Here is a 21,843-nt window from a genome sequence, read left to right as displayed (position 1 = left end):
GGGCGAGCGGCCGGCGCGGCGGCGATGGAGGAGGGCGGCGGCGGCGGCGGCGAGGTCTCGTCGTTCCCGTCCTGGCGCCGGGTCGAGCTGCGGCGGCTGAGGCGGCTCCGGCGGCGGCTCAACTCCGACCCGGTGCTGTCCCGGCTGCCGCCCGGAGACAAGTCGGCCGCGGCCCGCCGGCCGGCGGTGTTCGTAGGACCGACAGCGGAGGCAGAGCGGCTGCTGGCGAAGGCGGCGACCTATCGGAGGCGCAGAGAGGCGCCGGGTGAGTCAGCCGGGAGGGGACGGGGGGCTGCGGACGGGGCCCGGCCCTGCCCGGGCAGAGCGGAGTGGGACGGGGAGCCGGCCGGATGGCTGCGGCTGGTGCTGGGGCTGGTGCTGGGACTGGGACTGGCGGTGGGGCTGGCGGTGGGGCTGGTGCTGGGACTGGGACTGGGGTGGGGCCCGCCCTGGGCGATGCCGTGGCCATGAAGCGGCCCCGGGGGTGAGGGACACACACACACCCCCCGTCTCCTGCGAGGGTTTCTGCGGGATTTGGCAATTTAGGACCTTTTGAAAGCCGGTACTGAAGCTCGGCGGTGTTGCGGGCGAAGTTTCAGGGGTAGAGGTGAGGGTTTGGGAAACTTTAAGGAAGTTAATGTAGCTCTGCATGGGCTGTTTTTTTCGACCCGAGTCTTCAGATCCCGACACGTACTCCGTTCCCTGACGTGCTTTAATATTTCTTTCTCTCCTTAGGTATGTGTTCACACCTCTCTTTCTGGAAAAGAATTACAGGAATCGTCATCGCTGTTGCTGTGATTTTACTCTTAGCATGGATTACCTTGAGTGAGTGCGTTTATTTCAGAAAGCCTAGCTCTGGAAAGAGAAGTTCAGTGCTTTTCTCTTTCGTTACGCTGTCTCATCATTGCTGAGGGGGAAGAGGTATTTTCACTGGTTTTCAGCTCTCACACTGTCATGGCTGCTGTGAGAGAGAGGAATCCAGAAAAGGAAAGCGAAACTAAAAATGTGTTAGGCATTGACATTGGACTGTCGTTTCCGGTAGCATTAAACTGACTTTTTTTTTTTTTTTTAAATTGCCTGCAGGATTTCATTGTACTACAGCATGGCAAAATGCTGAGGAATGACAGAGCCATAGGCAGCATTAGGGAGGCAGTACTGACTTCTTAACTTGTCTTGGCTTTGGCCTATAGAGTTATATTTACAGCTGAGTACACTGAACCAGAACCTGTTTAGGGTCAGATTTTAGCTGCTTCACGGTAGATAACTAGTGTCTATGTTTGCACTCTTTGTCAAAGATGGCCTTCTGCCCTGGCGTTCTCACCCGTGGTGTCTCCGGTGTAGCTGGAGCTTTGCACTTGCACATGCCAGAGTCTGTCTGCTGTCATGTGCCTGGTGTGTGAGCACGTAATCGGGGATTACTGGACCCACCGTAGCTGGTATAACTGGAAAAAACTACAACCGAGCCCAATCCTTCAGTTGTCTTATGTTCACCCACCTCCTACTGAATTCAGTGCAAGTCGTGGATATTTTTAAGATGGAGGAAGCAGGTCAAGAATTTGTAAGCATGTATACAATTGTATTTTAAACACATAATAATGAGTAAGTAACGTTCTCTTCATTTCTTCATTTGAACAAAAGATCCACCTAAATTACCACAGTGGGAGCCATGCCCTGATGACTGGCTCTACTACAAGAAGAAGTGTTACTATCACTCAGGAGTCATGGCAGATTGGAATTCCAGTCAGGAGTCCTGCTCTGACTATGGAGCTTCCCTTGCAGTGATTGACAGCCCCCAAGAGCTGGTAAGGTGTCCAGCACCTTGAATTCGGTGTTATGTCTGCTGTCCTAACAGTTTCTGTAACTCCATCACTTGTTCCCTTGTTGAAACCCAGCATACTGTGTGGCAGACTTGTTTGCTGCAAGTTGGTACAACCTACAGATGTTTTCAGCGCGATGTGGTCTGTTCACTAAAATCTGGTGTAGATATTCTGTTATTACCTTAGAGTGTTTGTCAGAAATTTAAAAGGCAAACTATGTATAAATGAAAAGTAAAGTCTGAAAAAATATAAAAATGGAGTTGTGACTCCTAATTACTAATAAAGAAGGTGTGGTTGTTTTTTTCTGAACTGGCAATTTATGTGCACATTGTAAGTTAGGCAATTTAGCCTGTCATCTCCCCTCACACCCTCTGGACGTTCATTCTCTCTCCAAGGTACCCAAAAGTACAGTCAGCAGCAATTCCCACTCTAAATATAACGCTAAACTAATTTTGAGTTTACAGACCACTGGTGCACGTCCATGTGTTTTATCTTCTTGATATTCTTTAAGGACGCAGGTCTTTTAAAGGGTGCTTTCTTTAGCATAACAAATGCTTTAGTGGCCAACCGAGGAACAGAAATGTGTTGTTAGTTCTGTGCAAAATAGTCAATTTCTCCATTTCCACAGAAGGCGAAGACTGGCTGTGGTTGTATGATGCTGGGACCCATGGCACTCAAAATACCTGGTTCGTGCAGGAGGTTCTTCCTGTGGTTTTTGTTGTTTTCAAACCATTTTTCTTTTTACTATGTTCTTTGAGTCTCCTGTAGTGTCCTACCAATTCAGGGTGTTCTGCATGGCTGAGAAAAACAAAAGAAATTAGCACTATAGCAAATGTGTTTTCAGTGACGATTATAGGATCATAAGGAAAGAATTGAGAAAGGCTTTGTTTTATTCACACTGCAGATGGTAAACTGTGCGTGTGCCCTCAAATGTCCTGGAGTTTGCGTTTAGGTAGTCCCAACTGACTTTACGGTCAGTAATATAAGGAACAGGAAAACAGAATGCATTCACACATTTATGATACAATTAGTGTCAAGAGTAAAAGTGTGAAAATTGGGAGGCTGGGGGATTTTAAATGTGTGACTTGAATTTGATAGAGACACAACGTAACTGACATCCAAGGAATTATGGTGACATAAAAGTCAAGGCAACCTGTGCCGAGTCAGGCACTGTGTCCCTGCTGAATACATGTCCTTGTACTGAAACACCATTCTCCTGGTGATACAGTGAAACCATTCTACTAGTTGACTATTGTGTAATGTGATATGGTATTTCTAATAACATACATGGATGTTTTTAATGATGGGGTGGGGCAGGGTGTAGGTGGATGGTGAGTAACACTGTGCATGACTACCAACTGGATAGCTGGGACCTCATTGACTATTAGTAATGGGTCTAGGGCTTCCTTTATTATTTCACCTGATTAAATTTAGCAGTAAAACATCAGTGACCTGTAAAAAAAAAAGTCCACCATTGTATATTCTGTGACGCAGTTTATATCTGTGCAGTTTTTATACAAAAAGCTATATAATCATAATCATAAAAAAATCTAATAGCCGTATGTCATTTTATTCTGTGTTTTGTCTAGAACTTTATAATGTATCGAATACGCATAACAAACTTCTGGATTGGGCTGCGCAGGAAAGGAAACAAGTTCTTCTGGGTGAATGGAGAGTCATTTGACACAAACTTGTGAGTTTTCTTTCAAATATACTATGCAGGAATGGAGTCAATGGCTCCTACTTTTGTCCCAGTAGAAAAGTTATTCTCTGTTACATACTCCACTGTAGATAAACTGGCATATCTTACCAAATGAGGGCTGTCATATGGCTGTAAAAATGCTAATACTATGCTAATAAAACTAGTTATGTCCCCAGAGAAGTGGGGAAGGGGCATCACTGCCTGCTTTTTCCTGTGGTGGCATAGCAGCTGATAGGTTATGCCTAGAATAATCTGTTTCTGTACAATCCCGCTGTATGAGGTGCATAACATTTGCCTTATTAGGAAGAATTACCAATGTTAGACATTATGATTTGTTTGAATTAGCTTGCCCTGTTGGTCTTGCAGGGTTCAACATGCCACCAGTATAGACAGGGCCTCCTAAGACCAACTGAGGTGTTCAGGGCCACGTTGGAAGGTCACTGGGCGGGGGGGTGATGTACTCAGAAGGCATCACTTTTGCCCACTTTGTATCCCAGAGATTGGCTTTCTTTGCAGCCACATCCTATGTATTCTGCAGAGGTTCAGCAAAATCGGTGAGAAGAGGTGGCATAGCCCCAGTCTGTTCTGGAGTACTGCTGCCATGGGTCCCACTGGGATCCTCTCTCTCTCTTGCTCTGAAGAGTTGGGCCTTTTGTGCTCACAAAACATTGTAGACTATGAAGTACAAGTACACATACATCTCTGTGGGGATCAAAGCAACTTGCTTTAATAGAAGGTGCATCAGAGCATCACCATGTGTTTCATCACGTGCACGTGAATTCTGATCCTCCCAATGTGAATTGGGGCTCATTTTAAATAATTCTCTACTTTGTTCTCCACAGTCTTAAAGACCCAGTTTTACAAAGAATAAGAAATAGGTCTTCTGAATTTTAGACCACAGTTCTGCTCTAATTCTTATTTTTCTCTTGGCTTTCTAGATTTCGTGTCAATATAACAAATGAGGGAGACTGTGTCCATATAGATTCAGCCTTCATCTCTACCAGAAGGTGCTCCTCACTCAGGAACTGGCTTTGCACCATTGGTCAGTTTAGTCCCAAGACAAGCTCTTAATAGGGAACAGCTGGCTGTGCCAGTACAGAGACTTTCTTCACGAGAAGTTGGAATTCAGAATACTGAAAGTCCTTGCTGCAGGAGGTCCATGAGGGCAAGAGGTGCTGTGGCGAGGATCATATCCGAACTTCTCCAGGAGAAGCAATCCAGGGAGTAATAGTGACTCCATGTGAAAGAGGTAATTGGTTAAGAAGTAGCAGTACCAAGAGGAAATGGTGATACAACAGCCACGGCAAAGAACAAAAGTTGCTTCTTGGTAATACAGTTTCATTGTTGAAACTTCTGAAGGACGTGGCAATGGATGCTTTCCTTGAGAACTCTTCACAATTACAAAACACAGTTTATTAGGGCAGCTAAAAACTTTGTTAGATGGATATGAAAATGGACATATTGAAAATGCAGTCCATAGTGAACCCAGTAATGCCTCTGTTTTACTGTTTTCTATGGAGCTCAGTAATTGTTGTCCGAGAACTTTCAGTTTGTCTTTGTGGTAAGTGGGTGAGATTATCATAAGGTGTTTCGGCTTCCCTCCCCTTCTTTTTCCATGGGTTTTTCAAATGTGATTGCTATGTAAAGTCCAAGGATATAAATGGGAGCTTTGTAAACCAGGAAGGCAGATAATGACTAGGTCTTCTAGTGAATGGCACTGGTGTTATGGGGCATATAGAGTGGGACAGATTACAGATACTCTTCTCTATCCCTCTGGACTGATCTGCAAACCTGACGGCTACTACCCAAAACTTCCCTGAATATGTGGCAGCAATAGGAAAGCTCCCAGACTGAATCACGCACAGCTGTCATTTTGGGAGGGCTGAGAAAGTCAACTGGACTTAGAAGGGGAGACACATGTATATGTAGCATGGAAAGGGCTCTAGGGCAACTTAAATTGAGGTACTGTTGTGTTTCTCTGTTTGCCTATGCAGGGGAAAAAAAGTCAAGTGACTTGTGTGGGCAAGGATAGTTTAATAGCCCATGGGACAGATGCAATAATGCTAAATAGCATTGCACCTTGGATTAATCTGTTTAAATTCTTGGCACGATGCTCTGAAAATGAGCAGTGGGGGCATGGGAGGCTCACCTGGAAGATCTGCGGTTGGTTCCTACCTGGTCATTCTCAGATTCAGCAGATACCTGTACAATGACTGCTTCCCAAGATACATGATTTACAAAGGGTGGGCACCGTCTTTAAAAACGTGAACCAGAAGAAAGGCTTTTTAAGCCAGGAAAATGTTCTTGTCTGGAAACAGAATACTGCTTTAAGCTCAGGGAAGATGAAGAGTCTGTCATATTGATCTTCAAAGAAGTGGGAAGAAGAAATTGCAAATTGTGATAAATGCACTTGGTATTTATCCAGAAGATGTACTCCTTTGGAGGGGAAGAAAGAGGTGAGAGGAGAAACTGGAACAGAGTATTCAATATATCTTTGTTCCCCATGGTCATTCCCCAAGAAAGCACAAGAACAGGAGGGGGAAGCACCTTGTAAGGAACCGTGGGCAGGGTTCAGATTGCCAGGGTAAGGGACCTATTGCCCACCACGTGTCAAAAGTCCTGTTGAAAGAGTCAGCATGAAGTGCCAGACAGGGTGAGCAGTCCATTTTGCCATCTCTGTAAATTGCCTTATAAATATGCCAACAAATACTTCACTAATTGTTGCCTGTGATGCTTTGGGTCTCTGCTTTTCATTGAGTTGCTCCTCTGCTTTAGATGTGTGGTGGTCCGAGACTGCTTTGTTTACCTTATGGTACCTGCTTCTTTAGGCATGCTTAGTTACCGTCTGTAGGTGGGCACAGGACATTTTTCAACAGTGAACTTCACAAACTCTGTGTAGGACCATGACAGAGTCTGTGAGTTCATCATGAGCCTGACTGACTGGGAAGGGTCACCCCTCAGGTGATCCCTCCTCCCAGGCCCCAGCCCAGGGGCTCAGGACCCCATTTTGGCTCAACCAATCCATTGATTTTCCAGCTTCACCTCGGACCTGCCCTGATGATCTAGACCCTTGGCTGAGCCAGGCTACTGACCACTCGTGTTAAAAGTCTCACACAGCAGCTAAATTACAGTTAATTGCTAATAGCTTTAAGAAAACTAAAACCCATGTGAACTTCCCCTCATTTTGAGCTTTTTTTGTCAAGGAAAACTTGCACAATATTCCCCAGCATTGTGAGCTTCCCAGGCAAAGTTAGGTGAGGAACATAGCAACAGAGTCATACAAGTGGTTTTGCAACAGGTGAATTGCTGAATGCAATTTCATTTTAAACTTTCAATCAGAGTAGCAACCCACAAAAACAGACGTTGAAAATAATATTTGGATAAATGTAATTGCTGTGTACATTTCCTGGATTATTTAACCACTGTGATTAAGGTTGAAATGAGCTGGATGTGTACTTTTTTCTTGCTCGTCTAGGTTATAAAGTTCTTGCGTAGTGAGCTCTCTGGCAGGAGATCAGTTTTCACTGCATGATCTGCACAGGATCCAACATACTCATCTGTGATCAATTAATACAATAGCAATTAGATTTGTTATAACAATTAAATTACATGCATTTTCGAAAGTAGTTTCCCAATTCAGCAAATAACGTCTCCCAAAGTATGAAATTCCCCTGTGATTCCCCTGTGCTTCCCTACCACACTCTGACATGCTGTGGACATTGTCAATTCCCAATGGATTCATGCTATCCCTAATCCTGTAACTGACGGAAAAGTGATGTTTTTCATTCAAAAAAATTGACTGGTACAGGCAAATAAACCCGGCTGGTGAGAAATAATCAGCAGTTGGAAGTTTTGCACAATGCTGAACTCAGGGGAAGAGCAGAAGTTTGTAGGAACTTAATCTTCTGCCCTGCAAATCTGTGGCCTCTTCCAACAGCAAATCCAAAATAAAGTCAGTCCCCATTTCAGCTGGACTAGGTTGCTAGTTTCATAAATTTGAAGGTCTGTCATCGTTCCCCCCCCCCACCAAGATTTATCTTTTGCTCCTGCAAAAATTGTTATACTGTGATTTCACATCATGTTAAGGCCAGGTCTGCACTGGCATAGATACTGTTGCATTTCACCATGCCTGGCATAACTTTGCCTCAGGCCAGGCGTGAATACCTGCTTTTACATCTCTCACGTTGCAAACCACACGCACAGGTGTTTACACTGCCTTCGTGCTTGCTGTGGGAAATCTAATCCAGCAGAGAGGTACCGCGGCGTGGGCTCGCACAGCCTGCTTGGGTGTGCAGTCTGCCAAAACGCCACCCAGAAAAACGCATCTCTCCCTCTTGCTGCTGCTTCTCCTTAGCCCTTGCCAGGGAGAAGGAAGCAGGGAGAGAGACCAGGGTGCACAAGACAGAGGTGCAATACGGAGCTTTACCCTGCAAAACCACTCCTGGCCTCAGCCATGCCTGTCCCACCTGCAGAGCTGCTGGGCTGGATGCCCGTTGGTGCAGGACAGCTCTTGCACCCTTGGGTGCTCTACGGTGTGTCCACGAGGCAGGAGGTGTCGGTGATGCAGCTGACTCTAGGCACGGGGGGATTCACACTCCTCGTAGCCGTTCCCCGAGTCAGGCTGGCTGGGGTCCACTTCTCTCCATCGTCCCCAAGCAGGCTGGTCCCTGCTTCTGCACAGCCATTTCCACGCAAACCACTTTAGCAACTGCTTCCAGTCACTTCTGCTTCCTTTTCCAGGCTGGGGGAGGGAAAAGAGACTTAAGCACCAGTGATGAGGAGGAGGTCAGAGGAACCCAGCAGATCTTCCCAGTCCAACAGGCAAGGATTACAGGAAGGGTACTGTGAAAAGCTTGATGAAGGACTTGCTGCTTCCAGCTGAGGCTGATGGAGAAAGTTTTGTACTTCAGACATGTTGGATGTGCAAGGTGACCTTTGAGAAGTCTGGGCTCACCTCGCTACATAGCTGCCAAGGTAGCATCCCACACATGCTCACCATTCACTGTGGTGAAAAGGGAGGTAACCATCATGTTTGGAAACCAGTGACCCTTAGTGGTCCCCCCAGCTGCCTATGGCCGCTCAGCCCAGTGTTGGGCAATTCCCAGCTGGAGATGCTGTGGACTGGTGGATACTCTGTCCACAGTGGATACCCTGGTTGAGTTGAAACCTCCCAAGTATTCAACAACTAATCCATGGGGTAAACTTGGAGAAGCTCTGCCACTCCAGCTGGTCTTGAGCAGATCATACAGGGAGCATATTCCTTCTCCTGTGTCCGTACTGCGCTGCCCTGGCCATGAAGCGATATATATAGATCCTGACAGTGCCTTCGTATGGTTCAGGTGCCCCTGCGCAGCTGAACGAGGTTGCACAGTGAACGTTTGCCTGGCTGAAATCCGGATGCTGATCACCAGCTATGGTTCATCCAGCATGTGCTATGTCCCTTGCTGTGTCCTTGCCGCCCTCCCCAGGAGACAAAATGATGTCCTAATGCAGAAAGGCTAATTTGCTGTGTCTACGTTGAACAAGTGAAGCAGAATAAATACGTGATTCAGTCAGACATTTGTCCCCCTCCATGACTTGGGCTCCTCAAAAGACTCGTTCAGACCAAGGGTGTCACATCCAGTGGAAGACAGAGGGAGGAAAGTGGTTGCTCAGCTGGTTCATTGTCTTTAACCCTTTTGTTCATGTTTTTCCAACCTGGCTAATGCTAGGCCAGCATTAGCAAAGGAAGGAAATAACAGGGAAAGGTAGGAGCACCTGTCTGTCTTAGCAGGTTTACTTTTGGTGTTTCCTGGCATTTATGAAATACCTACCATCCTTATCTAAGTGCTTTCTTCTAAGCTGTTGGAGCCATTCAGGCTTTAATTGATTGGAACAGAAGGACAGCAACCCTGAAACAATAGGGGGCTTTACTCATTGTAGAATTACAATTTTTACCTCTTTTAATTTCTTAATATGCAAATAGTACTCTTTCAAAATTATATAATCAAATATAAGTTATCCAAGCTTGCAAATGATAGTTTAGGTGAGCTGAGCAAGGGACGGGTCACAATTCAACAGTTTGCCTTTTTAAGCCCATATCCAAACTAAGACAGCATGGAATAAGAATAAGAATAAGAAGAAACTGCTATGACGTTTCCTGCAAGAATAACACAGCAATATTAGAGCTTTCAGTTTGTCTATTCAAAATTTCATTAATATATTTTCCTAGGAATTTTGTCTGAAGTACCACTGTTTCTAGTGGGATTTCAGAACAGCTCTGAGTTTTTTTGATGCATCATGAAACCTTTTAAAATCAAGGCCTTTTTAAACATTGTGCATAAAATACTGCATTACTTTTTGGCAGAAGGCAGCTGATTATTAATTTCAACATCCTTGTTATTAGTGCCATTTATGATATACACTGTGCAATACATGCAGACTGCTCTACTCAGACTTAGGAAGACCTTCACATGTTTGAAATAAGGTTGTCACAGGAAATCTTGCCTGAAGCTTTCTCCTGATAACTACAGAAGGAAGAGGTATTGTGTGTCTAGTCTTCCAAGCAGACTGGGAATCCGCTCAAAACATACTCTCTACACCAGGGCTATTGTTGCCTTTACTAAAAATCTTCAGGAGCTGGTAAGGCACTTATGAGAGAAATGTCCATGCATTAACACTTCTCTTGCCTCTGATGACTATGAAAAGAATTACTTTTACCTGAATGTGTTGCAGTACAGCATTATACTCAGTCTCAGTCTTTTCACTAAGTACATGTGAGACAAAAATCAAGCTGCAGACAGTCTAAAAAACTTTCCAGTACTTTTGAATGCATTCTTAAGAGATATATGGGTCACAAGAAATAATAAAAGTATTTTCCTATTCCCCTTCTAGGAAAACATATAATTCTTAAGAGAAATGGTGGCTAATTATCAGATGGCAGGGCCTCCAGCCTCCTGAAAATACAGGATTTATTTCCCAGGCATACTAAGTTTGCATCTGCCACTGCACACAGATTGCTTAAAAGAAAAAAGACAATTTTAAATTCTTCTCAGTGGCTGATATTTTGCTTGTTCAGCTCTAATCAGCTCTTCAGCTTATGCTCAGAAGGTGAAAACTTAAAGCGATACAGTGCTTTATATCCATGGAGATTTGTTTACATAAGTTATGTACTTGTTTTGGATATAAATTATATGAATTTATTCTCCACAGTGAAGAGTTCAAAACCCTGAAAAAAAAAATCTAAAAAATCATGAAAAGAAAAGGCTGAGAAAGGATTTCCACAGATTGTCCAGTTCCTATTCTGCCCCAGTGCAGGAACACCACCACATTGTTATCTATTTCAGGGGGAAAAAAAAGCTATTTCTTTTAGCCTAAGCCAGGGGATTTCCTTTAACTAGGAGTTACAGTGGAGTTTTAGGTCCTGGGACAGAGCAGGCTAATATGCAGAAACTCCAGAAATCAAAAAAGGTCAGTCTTAGGTGGATGGGTAGTTGCTGCCCTTGGGAGAGCGCTGCCTGGGGTGAGACATCTCTTCCCTCCTAGCTTTGCCAGCATGCTGCTTGCTGTGCCCCGCTGAAGTCCTGACACCTAACACTGCCTTCATGGTCTATTTAGGCAAAGATTTTGAGCTATGTACTGTGGCCTTTGACACCCTCCTCCATCTCTGCCGCCATCACTACTCATCATAGGATATGGCTATTGCACATCTGTCCACAAAACCGTCTCCCCATTTCCCCTGTGCTCCTGTCCTCCCCATCAGGATTGGTTTAAACTGCTTAAGCTTACAGTTCAGTTAGAGGGGTGCAGTATATCCCAGTATCTCTACAGTACTTTACTGTGTTGGTTTTGGTTGGGAAAAGCTTACTGCTAAGTCATCTGTACTTTGTGAATTTGAAGCCGATATCCATCTCATCCACTCCTTTTTTATCTTCCAGGCTTCTTTCTTCTTCACACTCTAGCTATCTCTGAGTAGTTGTTTTATGCAACTCATACTTTAAAAAAAAAAAGGCTACATATGCATATAAAATTTTCTTCAGTTTAAAAGGAATATAATTTCTGATATATTTTATGGCGCAGTAGAGACATCTAGTGACTATTTTGTGTTATTAAAATGCAAAGGCTTAATGTAAGAGGGCAAAAGACCTCCTTCAAACCCTTGAAATATTATTCTAGTGATAGGTACATTGATACATGCTTTCCCCAAATCCACTGACAAAATAATTTTGTCAGTTCTGTGCAACTAGTAACACACAGGATGGAAAACAGCGACCAAACATCACTGGCTGCCGTGCCTCCGGAGCCTCTTTTCTCCTTTCCCCAGGTGCCTTCAAAAGCCTTGGATGCTACAATAAATAAATTTAGTCTAGCTTTGCATCGCTGGCACCGAGGGCACTGTTTAGTGCCTAAGTGCCAATACAAATCCCTTCCTCATTATTTTGCTGAAGTAAAGAATTTGCCTCAGAACACCTTGGCTGCAAAGTCAGGCAGCAAATATCTTTTTCAACTGAATCATCACCTGCCTGCTAAGGGAAGGGGAGGATGTTGGAACTGGAAGGGGGTTGGAACTAGATGATCTTTAAGGTCCCTTCCAACCCAAATCATTCCATGATTCTATGTTCCTTTGGATAGAAATGCTTTAATCCTGAGATCCTCCGCTTGCTCATTTAAGTGCCTAAGGGCAGGTGACTAAATCCAAGCTGTTTACTTAGTTTTACTTCCCAGTTAGCAGAGAGAAATAAGTACCTCCGTGGTCCTATCATCTTCTCCTGAAAGGACTGGTCCCCTGAATGTCTCCGGACAGCAGAGACTAGGTGAAGGAGGTACCAGGGGAAGGTAAGTCCTCTGGTCCTGCAGCAGCATCTTGAACTGCTGCTGAAGGGCAGGACCTGGCTCCAAGGTCGGTGCTTTGAGTGTGACCACTCCAACACTTGTTTTTCCAGGTGTGTAAAATAATGCAGGTCAACCCGATGGTGCCTGTCTCCCTTGCCAGAAACCTCCTCTCTGCAGAGGAAGACTGTCCTGAACCATGAACATGAAGTAGGCTGCTCATGATGGGCCAGAGCTCCTAAACATGCCCTTAGCAAGCGAATTCTTCCATTCCCTACAGACTGCTCAAGGATGGCACGATGTCAAACGCAAACTCACCTGCAATCACCCTATTGCATGACCCACGTGTCGCAACAGTCCTAGGCAACGATGAAGTCCTAGGCAAATCGCACAGCGTGAGCAAGAGCAGAGGTCATGCGTTTGCTATGAGCGCTGAGCAGAGCTCGTGGTCTTGTGCAGTGCATAGCACCCCGATAAGGAGCACAGCGGTGTTTGTGCATGGCACACGTGAATCATTAGTGGGGTAGATGCTGAAGAGACCTACGGGATGCAGTTATACCGACTAATATACAGTGTGCATACATCCAGGTGCCTCCAGAGCGGTTGTCCTTGAATGGTGTAGGCATACCTACAGTGCCAGCAGGCAGCTGGAGGCCTGGCCTGGGGGCAAGGGCTCGTTCTCTGGCATTGTTAATAAAGATGTTGATAACTTACTCTGTGTTACCACGGCATTAAATAGGAATATGTGCTTAATTTACACACTTACTAAATGTATATATACCTATCAAGGCACAGGTACGACAGTTTCCTACAGATCCTTCAAACAAAAAGTAGTTGCATTATGTCCCAGTGCTGTTGTTATGCTGGCCCCATAGCATACATACAGACATTCAGTTTCTTCTTTTTGTCTCTGAAATGGCTGGTTTTCTGCCTTTTTTTTCTTTTTTTTCTTTCTGGGAAATCATCTCTATGGTTATCATTGTTTTTCCAGTTTTAATCTGACGGCTTTCAGCAAGTCTTCCCATATGGCTAAGTACTTTACAGTTACTTGAAATCGTTGTAGAATAAAAAAATCAATATGCTTTGCCTTAACCTTTCCTCTTTGTCTGTTCAAAGTATATGGTTTGTCAGGCTGCATAAAGAGCTTGGCCTTAGCAGGTAAGACAGACGGCAGCAAATCATCTCCCCTCAAAGCTTTCCCTGGAAGAAAAGGGCATTATACGGAGCCTTTTAGTTACCAGGATCATTGACAGCCCATTCGGGAAAGAGTTTAATGATTTAAGCTGAAAAACCCAGTGTAGTTCATCCTTCTTCCACGGCTGGTCCCAAGAGGGCAAAATATTGCACTTCTTGACTTACCACCATGATTACTCCATTGTCTTCCTCTTGAACTAACATCTTTACTACAGTGAAAAAAAAGAACCGTGTTGTCTGCCTTTAATGAGAACATTCGATGACCAGCATGCAGAGCAGCAACAGGTCAGACTCAGCCCTGGTTTAATTCTGAGCTTAATAATGCCCCTGGGATATGAGGATTAGCATGTGGTCTAGAGCTGGTTGAAGAGCTGAAAGTCCTCTGGGAGAAGAATTCAAAGTTCTGGCATCATTTTAAGTTACCATAAAACCAAAAATTTTAGAAATTTCTATGTGGGGGAAAATCTGAAGGAAAAAGAAAGTTGGCCTAATAGCAACATTTTGTTTCAAATCCAACTTTAAAAATTAATTTTATTCAGTATGAATTAAATAAAAAAATAGTTAAAAATACAGAAAAAAATTATCTCAAAGGTCTTGAAATGAGACTTTTCAGCAATGTCAGACATTCCCTCTGTTCCTCCCCTCATCATTGCTTTCCAGTTTCAAGCCTGAACTAACGAAGTTTAGGAGGAAGTGATTTGATAATCGCAAACCAAAGCAATCTAATAATCACAATCTGAGTTTTCTGTTGAAATACATTTTAGTGTCCAGTTGGTTTGAGGAGGATATGTACATACTCAGTGTGTTGCCAGCTCAGGTTCCAAATGAAAATTGCTCACAATTTATGAGAAAGTTGATAAAAATCATAGCTATACTGCTTTTAATAGAACATACACCAACAGAAGGGGCTAAGAATTAAGAACTGTTTATCAAAAGCTACAAGGTGAGAAGTTACATTTGAAAACAAAACAACAAAAAGAATCTAGTTTCCTTCCGTTTTACAGACATCTAAACATTTCTTTTGACCTAATGTGGTGTGATGGGTGGGGGGAGGCCAGAAAGGATGTAATACAGGGTACTACTTCTTCAATGAGTCCATTTCGATTGCAGATCTGAAAGCAACTTTTCAAAATGGCAAGTGAGGTGGTTTATGCAGAGGTATCGCCCAAGGAAAGAGTGCATTTTACTTCACAAACTTCAGATACAGGTAAAAAATGGTCATCTTAATATTACTTACTTTTCCTTTGCTTAGTGACATGTTCTTAACACTTTCATTCTTTCTTAAATCAAAGCATTCATTCACATCGAAAGCATTTTTATAACTATTAATTTCCACTATAACTATTAATATCCACCTCTGTTTATTATGTATCTATTTGCTTGGCAAATTCATATTTATTAATAGAAGGATCACTGAATTCTAGCAAAAGAGAAGAATGACCTTTAAAATTCCATTCTGCATTTCAGTAGTATGGCTGAAATGTGCTGTTCCTGAAACACATTAGTGATCAGACATTGAAGATATTAATAAGGATTACTGGAAACTCATTGGCAGTGCACTGATGATACTGAATGGACTTCTCTCTCCTGTAGTACATTTACATTTTATATTTGATTCGTTTTCTTAGACACCAGAAATATTTTTAAATTCTAAAGCAATAGGTCTATTTATCTTTTCTTTTCTTTTCTTTTCTTTTCTTTTCTTTTCTTTTCTTTTCTTTTCTTTTCTTTTCTTTTCTCTTTCCTTTCCTTGTCTTTTCTTTCCTTTTCTGTCCTTTTCTTTCTTTCCTTTTCTGTCCTTTTCTTTCTCTGTCTCTCATTCCTTCTCTTTTAAAAGTTCGATGTTGAGAAAAATACAAGTCAAGAATCAACAGAGGTTTCTATAGTTTTGAAACTGATTGTCCTACAATTTGTGTATGACCTACTGATGTCTTCAACTATAAAACTGCATTACTTTAAAAATTTACTTTCAAGAAATAAAGTGCAAAAGATAGCCATTAATGGATATGAGTAGGAAATAATTAATGTTTTTAAAACAGAAGTATCAAGTTTTATTTTTTTAGATTCTGATCAAAAAAATAGATCTTTGCTAGTTATAAGACAATTAAGCATAGCAAATTTATTTAAAATTCTAATATCCAGAGTTCACAGTATGAAAGAAAAATGTGTCCTGGATATTCTAGCAAAGCAACATTTATTCTATAAAAGTAAGTTTTGTAGATTTGCTCCTTGGGACACAGTGTTAAGAGCATCTGTACAGGTATGATGTCTTTTTTTTTCATGAGTTAACTCAGATTGCCCTTAGATTGTGTGATCAGTTCACCATAGAAGAACTGCATTGCCAGGACCATCTCTGGGACCTCAGTGTAGAACTACCTTATCAGTACTTTTTGGAAGATGTACACACATGCCCAGTAGAAACATCTGTACAGAATGTTTCAAAATTTGAGAGCATAAAAGTCCGTTCCATCTAATTTTTTTTGTTGTTGTTTCCTCATCCGAGACTGTCCTTTAAATTGACAGTTATATTTTAGTTTCAAGTGCTTTCACACAGCTTTTAATACACTTCAGTGAGTTATGCTTAGAAATTGCTGTTGCAAGTTATCCTGAGAGCCCTCTAACCCAGTAACATACTTCTGAAAGTTGCCAGTATGAGGTGCTCAGAAAGATAGTGTCTAAAAAATTTTGATGGCCAATTACAAGGCTAATTAAGTAACCAAATTTCAGGCAAAACATTTTTCTTGAGCTTTAGAGTATGACGGCATGGTGTTTACACTTTCATAACCTTTTTGAAAAAATCTTTTCAATTGCAATACCTATATTCTTGTCACTTCTGTGAATCTTGCATCCCTTTTGGTGTCCTAATAAATACTTTACTTTAATAACATCCTAAACCAATGACTTCTACAGTCTGATTCTAATATCTTGCATGAAGAAATACTTTAAATCAATCTTGAATTTGCCACCCATTAATAGCATCAGTGTGTCCTAGTGAAATATAGTGAAAAAAACACCTATCTATATAATTAATTTTTTCGTGTTCTTATAAATTTCCATCATACATTCTTACAATCTCTAGCTTTGATTTCTACATGTGCTCCATTGCTTTCATAGTTGAGAGCATGAGCGCAGGAATCTGTGGTCCCCATCTTCTGCCAAGCGCTGTTAACTGTTCTCACTCCTTGGCTGCTGTGTGAGAAAGATACTGTGTTCAACACGACAGGGATTTGATAATGCTTCGTACTAAAAATGGTTGAGATTTGGCGTTTTTCATAAGATCTCAGCAGCTCTGGCACCCTTAGGAGGTTGCTCTTCTTCAGGCAAAAGCTTGGTATTGGCTGTGCCAGAGTGAGGTCAGAGCAGTTAAGCTGGCTATCATCCACCTGCCTGAAAAAGCTCAAAGGAAGCAGTTGCCGTCTTTTTCCATGCATATTTTACATTAGATCAAGACTTGGAAAGGCTAAAGTTGCTCCTGTGGGACAGGAATAATAGCCTAGGCCAGCAAAGACAAGGGGTTTCATGCTGCCCCGCCTCTGAGCATTTTTTTGAGTTACAGACTCCAATCTTTGTCCTGTCTTATCTGGTTACATAGCTCTTAAATTTGTTTCCCCATAGCCACTATGCCTGTGCCCTGGGTAGCCTGCACCCCACTTCTCCTCTCCCTTCGGCCCCCTTCTGCCTCCTGGAGTTTTTGCATGTGGTGGATAGAGCTTTTAATCTCCACATTGCTGAACTTGTCCTACATTTTGCACTGCTGAAGTCTGTATTTGCTCAACTTCCCCATGGCACTTCAGAGAGAAATCTGTTTGGGTTCTCTCTCAAGAAAAAACCCCCACTTATTTCATACACTTTCAGCAAGCAGATTTGATGTAAGTAGCCCCTGGGAAATGAGGCAAAACATGCAAAGCGGGCAATCTACAAGGCGGTGTCTTGCAGTTGATATAAAAATACAGGTTCTTCCTTCCTTCCTTCCTTCCTTCTGCTGCCACACCTACCAAAAACTGCTGGGGTCAGTCAGGCATGTCCCACCACTCACCGCTTTCCCTCTCCCTCCTACTCTGGCAGTTCATCGGCAGATTTAATATAGCAAGATGGAGGAGAAACTCCAGTGCGGTTCACCACCTCCTTACACCTGCAGTCATCTTTCTACTTACACCTCTTCACATGCGTTTTTCTGATTGTACAATATTGCTGATTTTGGCCAACAGTCCTGTGGACACCCTCTGGGAAGTGAGATGTCTTCTGGGCATACCTCTAAGTATATAAATTTGAAAGCACTGTCACCATGATGTACCTCAACCATGCCATAGAGGTCAGTTACCTAAATATCGTCTTTGCCTTCCTTGAGCTTTACATCTAGCACTGAACTAAATAGCCAAAGGATGTGCTGCTTTTACAGCGATAGTGAAACAGCTCTCTTCTGTTATGCAGATGGCCAGTGTAAGCATCCATACATAATAACAGACTAGTGTAGGCAAGGCCTCCAAAGATAAGGAGAGCAATGCTTAGCTCTTGGCTTTAAAGCAAAACAATCTCAGCAAACCACCTGCTTTCTTAGGAAAACGAATGGCTGCTGCTGAAAATCCTGTTGCCAATTCCTTTTCCAGCCCAGCTTGCATGATTGTTAGTGAATTGATCAAGCACTCCTGATAGTGCAGCAGACAGGAATGCTCCCCTGTTGAGGCTGGGAAGGCAGGGAACGTGCAGTTTGCCAGGCAAACCCACACCTTTGGGGAAAGCCACCCTGACAACATTTTTTATGCTCTGCTTTGGTTGTAAACATCTTGTAACCCATGGTGAAAACATTTTTTTTAATGGCTGCAACTTGGTGTGTCACAACCATGCTAGTGGTTACCAGCGCATATGAGGGTTTTCTTCTGACTGACCACGGAATGGGGAGATTCCCAGCAGCCCCCAGTATGTGTACTGACCTCTGCCATGTCACATTTGGAAGCCTGATGTGAAGACAGTGCTACAGAAAGTGCTGGTGTGCTTGCCACAGGCTCCACGCATAGCAAGAGGCAATCCTTTTGCATTTGGAAGGCGTGTCTTCCAGTAATAGAAAAGCCACAGTTTATTTTGCCTGAATGTGCTCTGTCTCAAGGCAGTTCTTTCAGTGCAGCCATGTCTTATTCTGGTATAATCTATGTAGGCCAATATCTCCAAGCACTCTGGAGATGCTAGGTAGTTTTCGGAGGGAACAAGTGCATGCTCTGAGGCACAAGCATCTAACAAAGACTTCCTCCTGATGTGTGTAAAGGCAGTCAGATCAAGTGTAAGGATAGAGGAGCTTTTTTTTTTTTCTTTTTCAAAATAAATCCTAAAAACAGATATCTGAGAAGAAGGATAGTCTGGGAAGCTCTTTATCCTGATGAGCAGCTGATAAAGGGGGAAAAAGTCGGGAAAGAGCATGACAAGTAATGCGTGGAAGAAACAGAGAAGCAAGCAGTGACTGGAGGAAGATCAGTTGTTCCCTGTTGTTTCTAGACCTCATTACGACAAACAGCATAAACGTTCACAATGAGAGAAAGACCTGCTTTGGTTGCCTTGGTTTGTGAAATGGGGATTTCCAAACCCAGAGGAACGGGTGTCTTGACTCAGCGGAGATGAACTGCTGCAATTTGAGCAGTCCTGCCAGCTCTGCATCAAATATGGAAAGTTTCCCTTGCAAATGGCTCTTAGTTATGGAAAGCATGTGTCCAGGGCACTGATGTAAGAGAGGAGAGGGCCTCCTCTGCTGACAAATGAGAATGATCATAAATTAGCAAGGTAATAAAGATTTAGATAAGTCTATTGTTAAGTCTTCTCTCCCCAAGTTTCTGTCTTCTGTGACTAACCACAAGAGAAAAAAAAAAAAAAAAGCTGCTTTTGGATTATTCTGGCTGAGAATTAACTACAGACAGGCTTTCCTTTCGCCTTTTTGTAAAGAAAGTTGAATTAATGGCTTGTACTGAAAATCTGTGCTCTGTCTGCAGTGGTACTTACCAACCATTAATTAAAACCTTATTTAAATTCTTGGAAGAATGAACTTGAGGAAGAAAAATCTGTGGATGAAATGAAAAAAACACATTTATATTTTGCATATTTTACATTTGGTGGTTTACTCTGAATTGTTAAAAATTATGTTTAATTCATCAGTGATTGAAAAATAGCTTGTCTCTGCTCTATGCACATGCATAGTTCCAACAGGAACTGTGCTCCTCTTTGTGAAAGAAACAGTAGAAGACAGGCATGCTTCGTACCCGTGTACAAGATCTGAATGCACTAGGAAGAAGAAGTTTATTAAGAATTAAATAGAAAAAAATTAATTTAGCCAAAAAAGTTGCCATTGATTAACTTCTGCTTAAAGATTGACAGAATGTATACATGTGTGTATAAGATATGGAATAATAAGAAAAAAATAAAATTAATAATAGAGTAGTTCAGTGTGTGATAACCTACAGTCACCTACAGGGTTTTTTTAATTTCTCTAAAATTTAATAACTGAATAACATTTTTTGTATTTCTTTGGAAAACTGCACAGCAGGACAATTATGTGCATTAACTCTTCTAGTAATTTCTTTTTGGCACATTCATTCAGTGACACGCAAGTCTTATCAGAAAAAAAAAAAGAAAACAACCTCTTTTGTGTGTTCTTGCTCTTCCCACTTTCTCAGAGAAGGTCTGATGCTGCAGGGTACTCAATGCAATGCGGATGGCGAGGGCTGGCCTCAGGCAGGTTCTCTAACTGTGGCACTTTTTGTCTCAACAGGTGATCCAGTCACATACAGTGAGGTGAATGTGAAATGGCGATCTGACAGACCTGACAGCACACCCAAGACTACACATACAGGTACTGCAACACTGCGGGACACTTCACATTTTCTCATTATATTTCATCATCTTTGTATACCATCATAATTACGTATTTACATATAGTGGAGGAGTTGCTTAGGGCTAGCTGCCCAAAAAGATGTTGATATGATCTAGGCAAATCAAAAGACCTTCAAAACCTTTCCCAGCTGCTGGTTTTCCCTGGGGGTACCTGAAGGCTGCCAGTGACAGTGTTTTCAAGGTCAGCAGCTAGAGTCACAGGCCCCCAGGTTTGCATTAAGCGAAACTTTTTGTGCCTCAGCCCCAGCTACGCCCGTGAGGATTCATGGCGTCAGTGTCCCTTGCCTCCGGGGCTCAGTCTAGCGAGCCTTTGGCTTATGTCTGTGCTGCTGGTATGGATTGCACCTGGGAGCAAAGGGTGGCCCCGAGTCCCCTTGGTGCAGACAGATTTGTGTCCCCACTCCTCAGTGTGAGCCATGCCGGAGAAAACCAGCTGCTTCTGCACACCATAGCTCCTGGCCGCTTACCTCCTTCGGGCCCCCTGAGACTCGTTTGGTTGTGGCGTTCTGCTTGAGAAATTTAAAAGGTGGTGGCATTGCACCTCACCAAAGTACCTTTTTTTTTTTAAAGCATGGCACAGAAAACATTGCTATATGCTGCTGGGAATGTAATAAGGGGTCTCACATAGACTATAGGAATGTCCGCTGGGGATGCTGCTGATCAGTTTTGGGCAGAGGGAGTAAAATTTGACACTGTCCATACCTGCACTGTGGGAAAAGAATGTTCTCTGAAATACAACCAGCTTTCTGCTGAGAAGGGACGAGATAGTTCATCCCAGAAGGATCCCAGAAGAAAATGAACATGTACCATGCAGGCAGTGTGGTCTACTGGAGGACCAGGACCTGGCAGCAGGACAAACTACCATTCCATGCCTCTAGTGAGTTAGACCCACACAAAACGCAGCAACTCTCCACCCGTTCAGCAGCCAAATAGCACACTTTTCCAGGGTATGGGACACTATCACTTTCTATCTTTGCTGCGGGTGATTTCGGTCCATTTTTCCCTGCTCCCCACTCCTGAGGGATGCTCAGAACATGTGGTTAAAATTCATTTTGCAGTCAAGGCACTTGCAAACTCTTCTGTTTAGCAACAATTTCCATGTATTGTTTTTCATTTCCACATGCATTTAGGGTGAATGAACAGGTCAGCGATAGTATTTAAAGCACAGAAACTGAGTTACTTTTAGAAAGTAATAGCTAGAAAGCAAAAATTTGGTTTTTAATAGTTATTTGACAAGTTCAGATAAATTGTGCCTATCTTTTTTCCAGTGAAAATTTTAAGATACATTAAACTATTTTCTCAAACTGTGTAACCAGTCTTGAAAGTAAATTTTGTTCTGCAGAGTGAAATAATATATCGGATATGAGTTTTAACTCTCCTGTCAGAGGTGAACATGAAGAAGAGAAGGAAAGAAAATATTGCATTCGTGTGATGCATAAGAACAATTAA

At 42.8% G+C, this 21,843-nt stretch overlaps 1 protein-coding gene across 1 annotated transcript; it reads left to right on the top strand.

Moving 5' to 3' along the window:
- Positions 1 to 24: 24 nt before the first annotated feature.
- LOC104316039 (C-type lectin domain family 2 member B-like) lies at positions 25 to 6,250 on the top strand. The gene is made up of 5 exons (XM_069806764.1): positions 25 to 265; positions 736 to 825; positions 1,639 to 1,802; positions 3,407 to 3,510; positions 4,458 to 6,250. The coding sequence occupies exons 1-5, from the start codon at positions 25 to 27 to the stop codon at positions 4,588 to 4,590; spliced, it is 732 nt and encodes a 243-aa protein (XP_069662865.1). The 3' UTR covers positions 4,591 to 6,250.
- The last annotated feature ends 15,593 nt before the right edge of the window (positions 6,251 to 21,843 follow it).

The sequence above is a fragment of the Haliaeetus albicilla genome, chromosome 19 (assembly GCF_947461875.1).
Source record: "Haliaeetus albicilla chromosome 19, bHalAlb1.1, whole genome shotgun sequence".
Classification (NCBI taxonomy): Eukaryota; Metazoa; Chordata; class Aves; order Accipitriformes; family Accipitridae; genus Haliaeetus; species Haliaeetus albicilla.
Note: the sequence above shows the minus strand (reverse complement) of the source record. Positions and strands in the feature narration are given on the sequence as shown.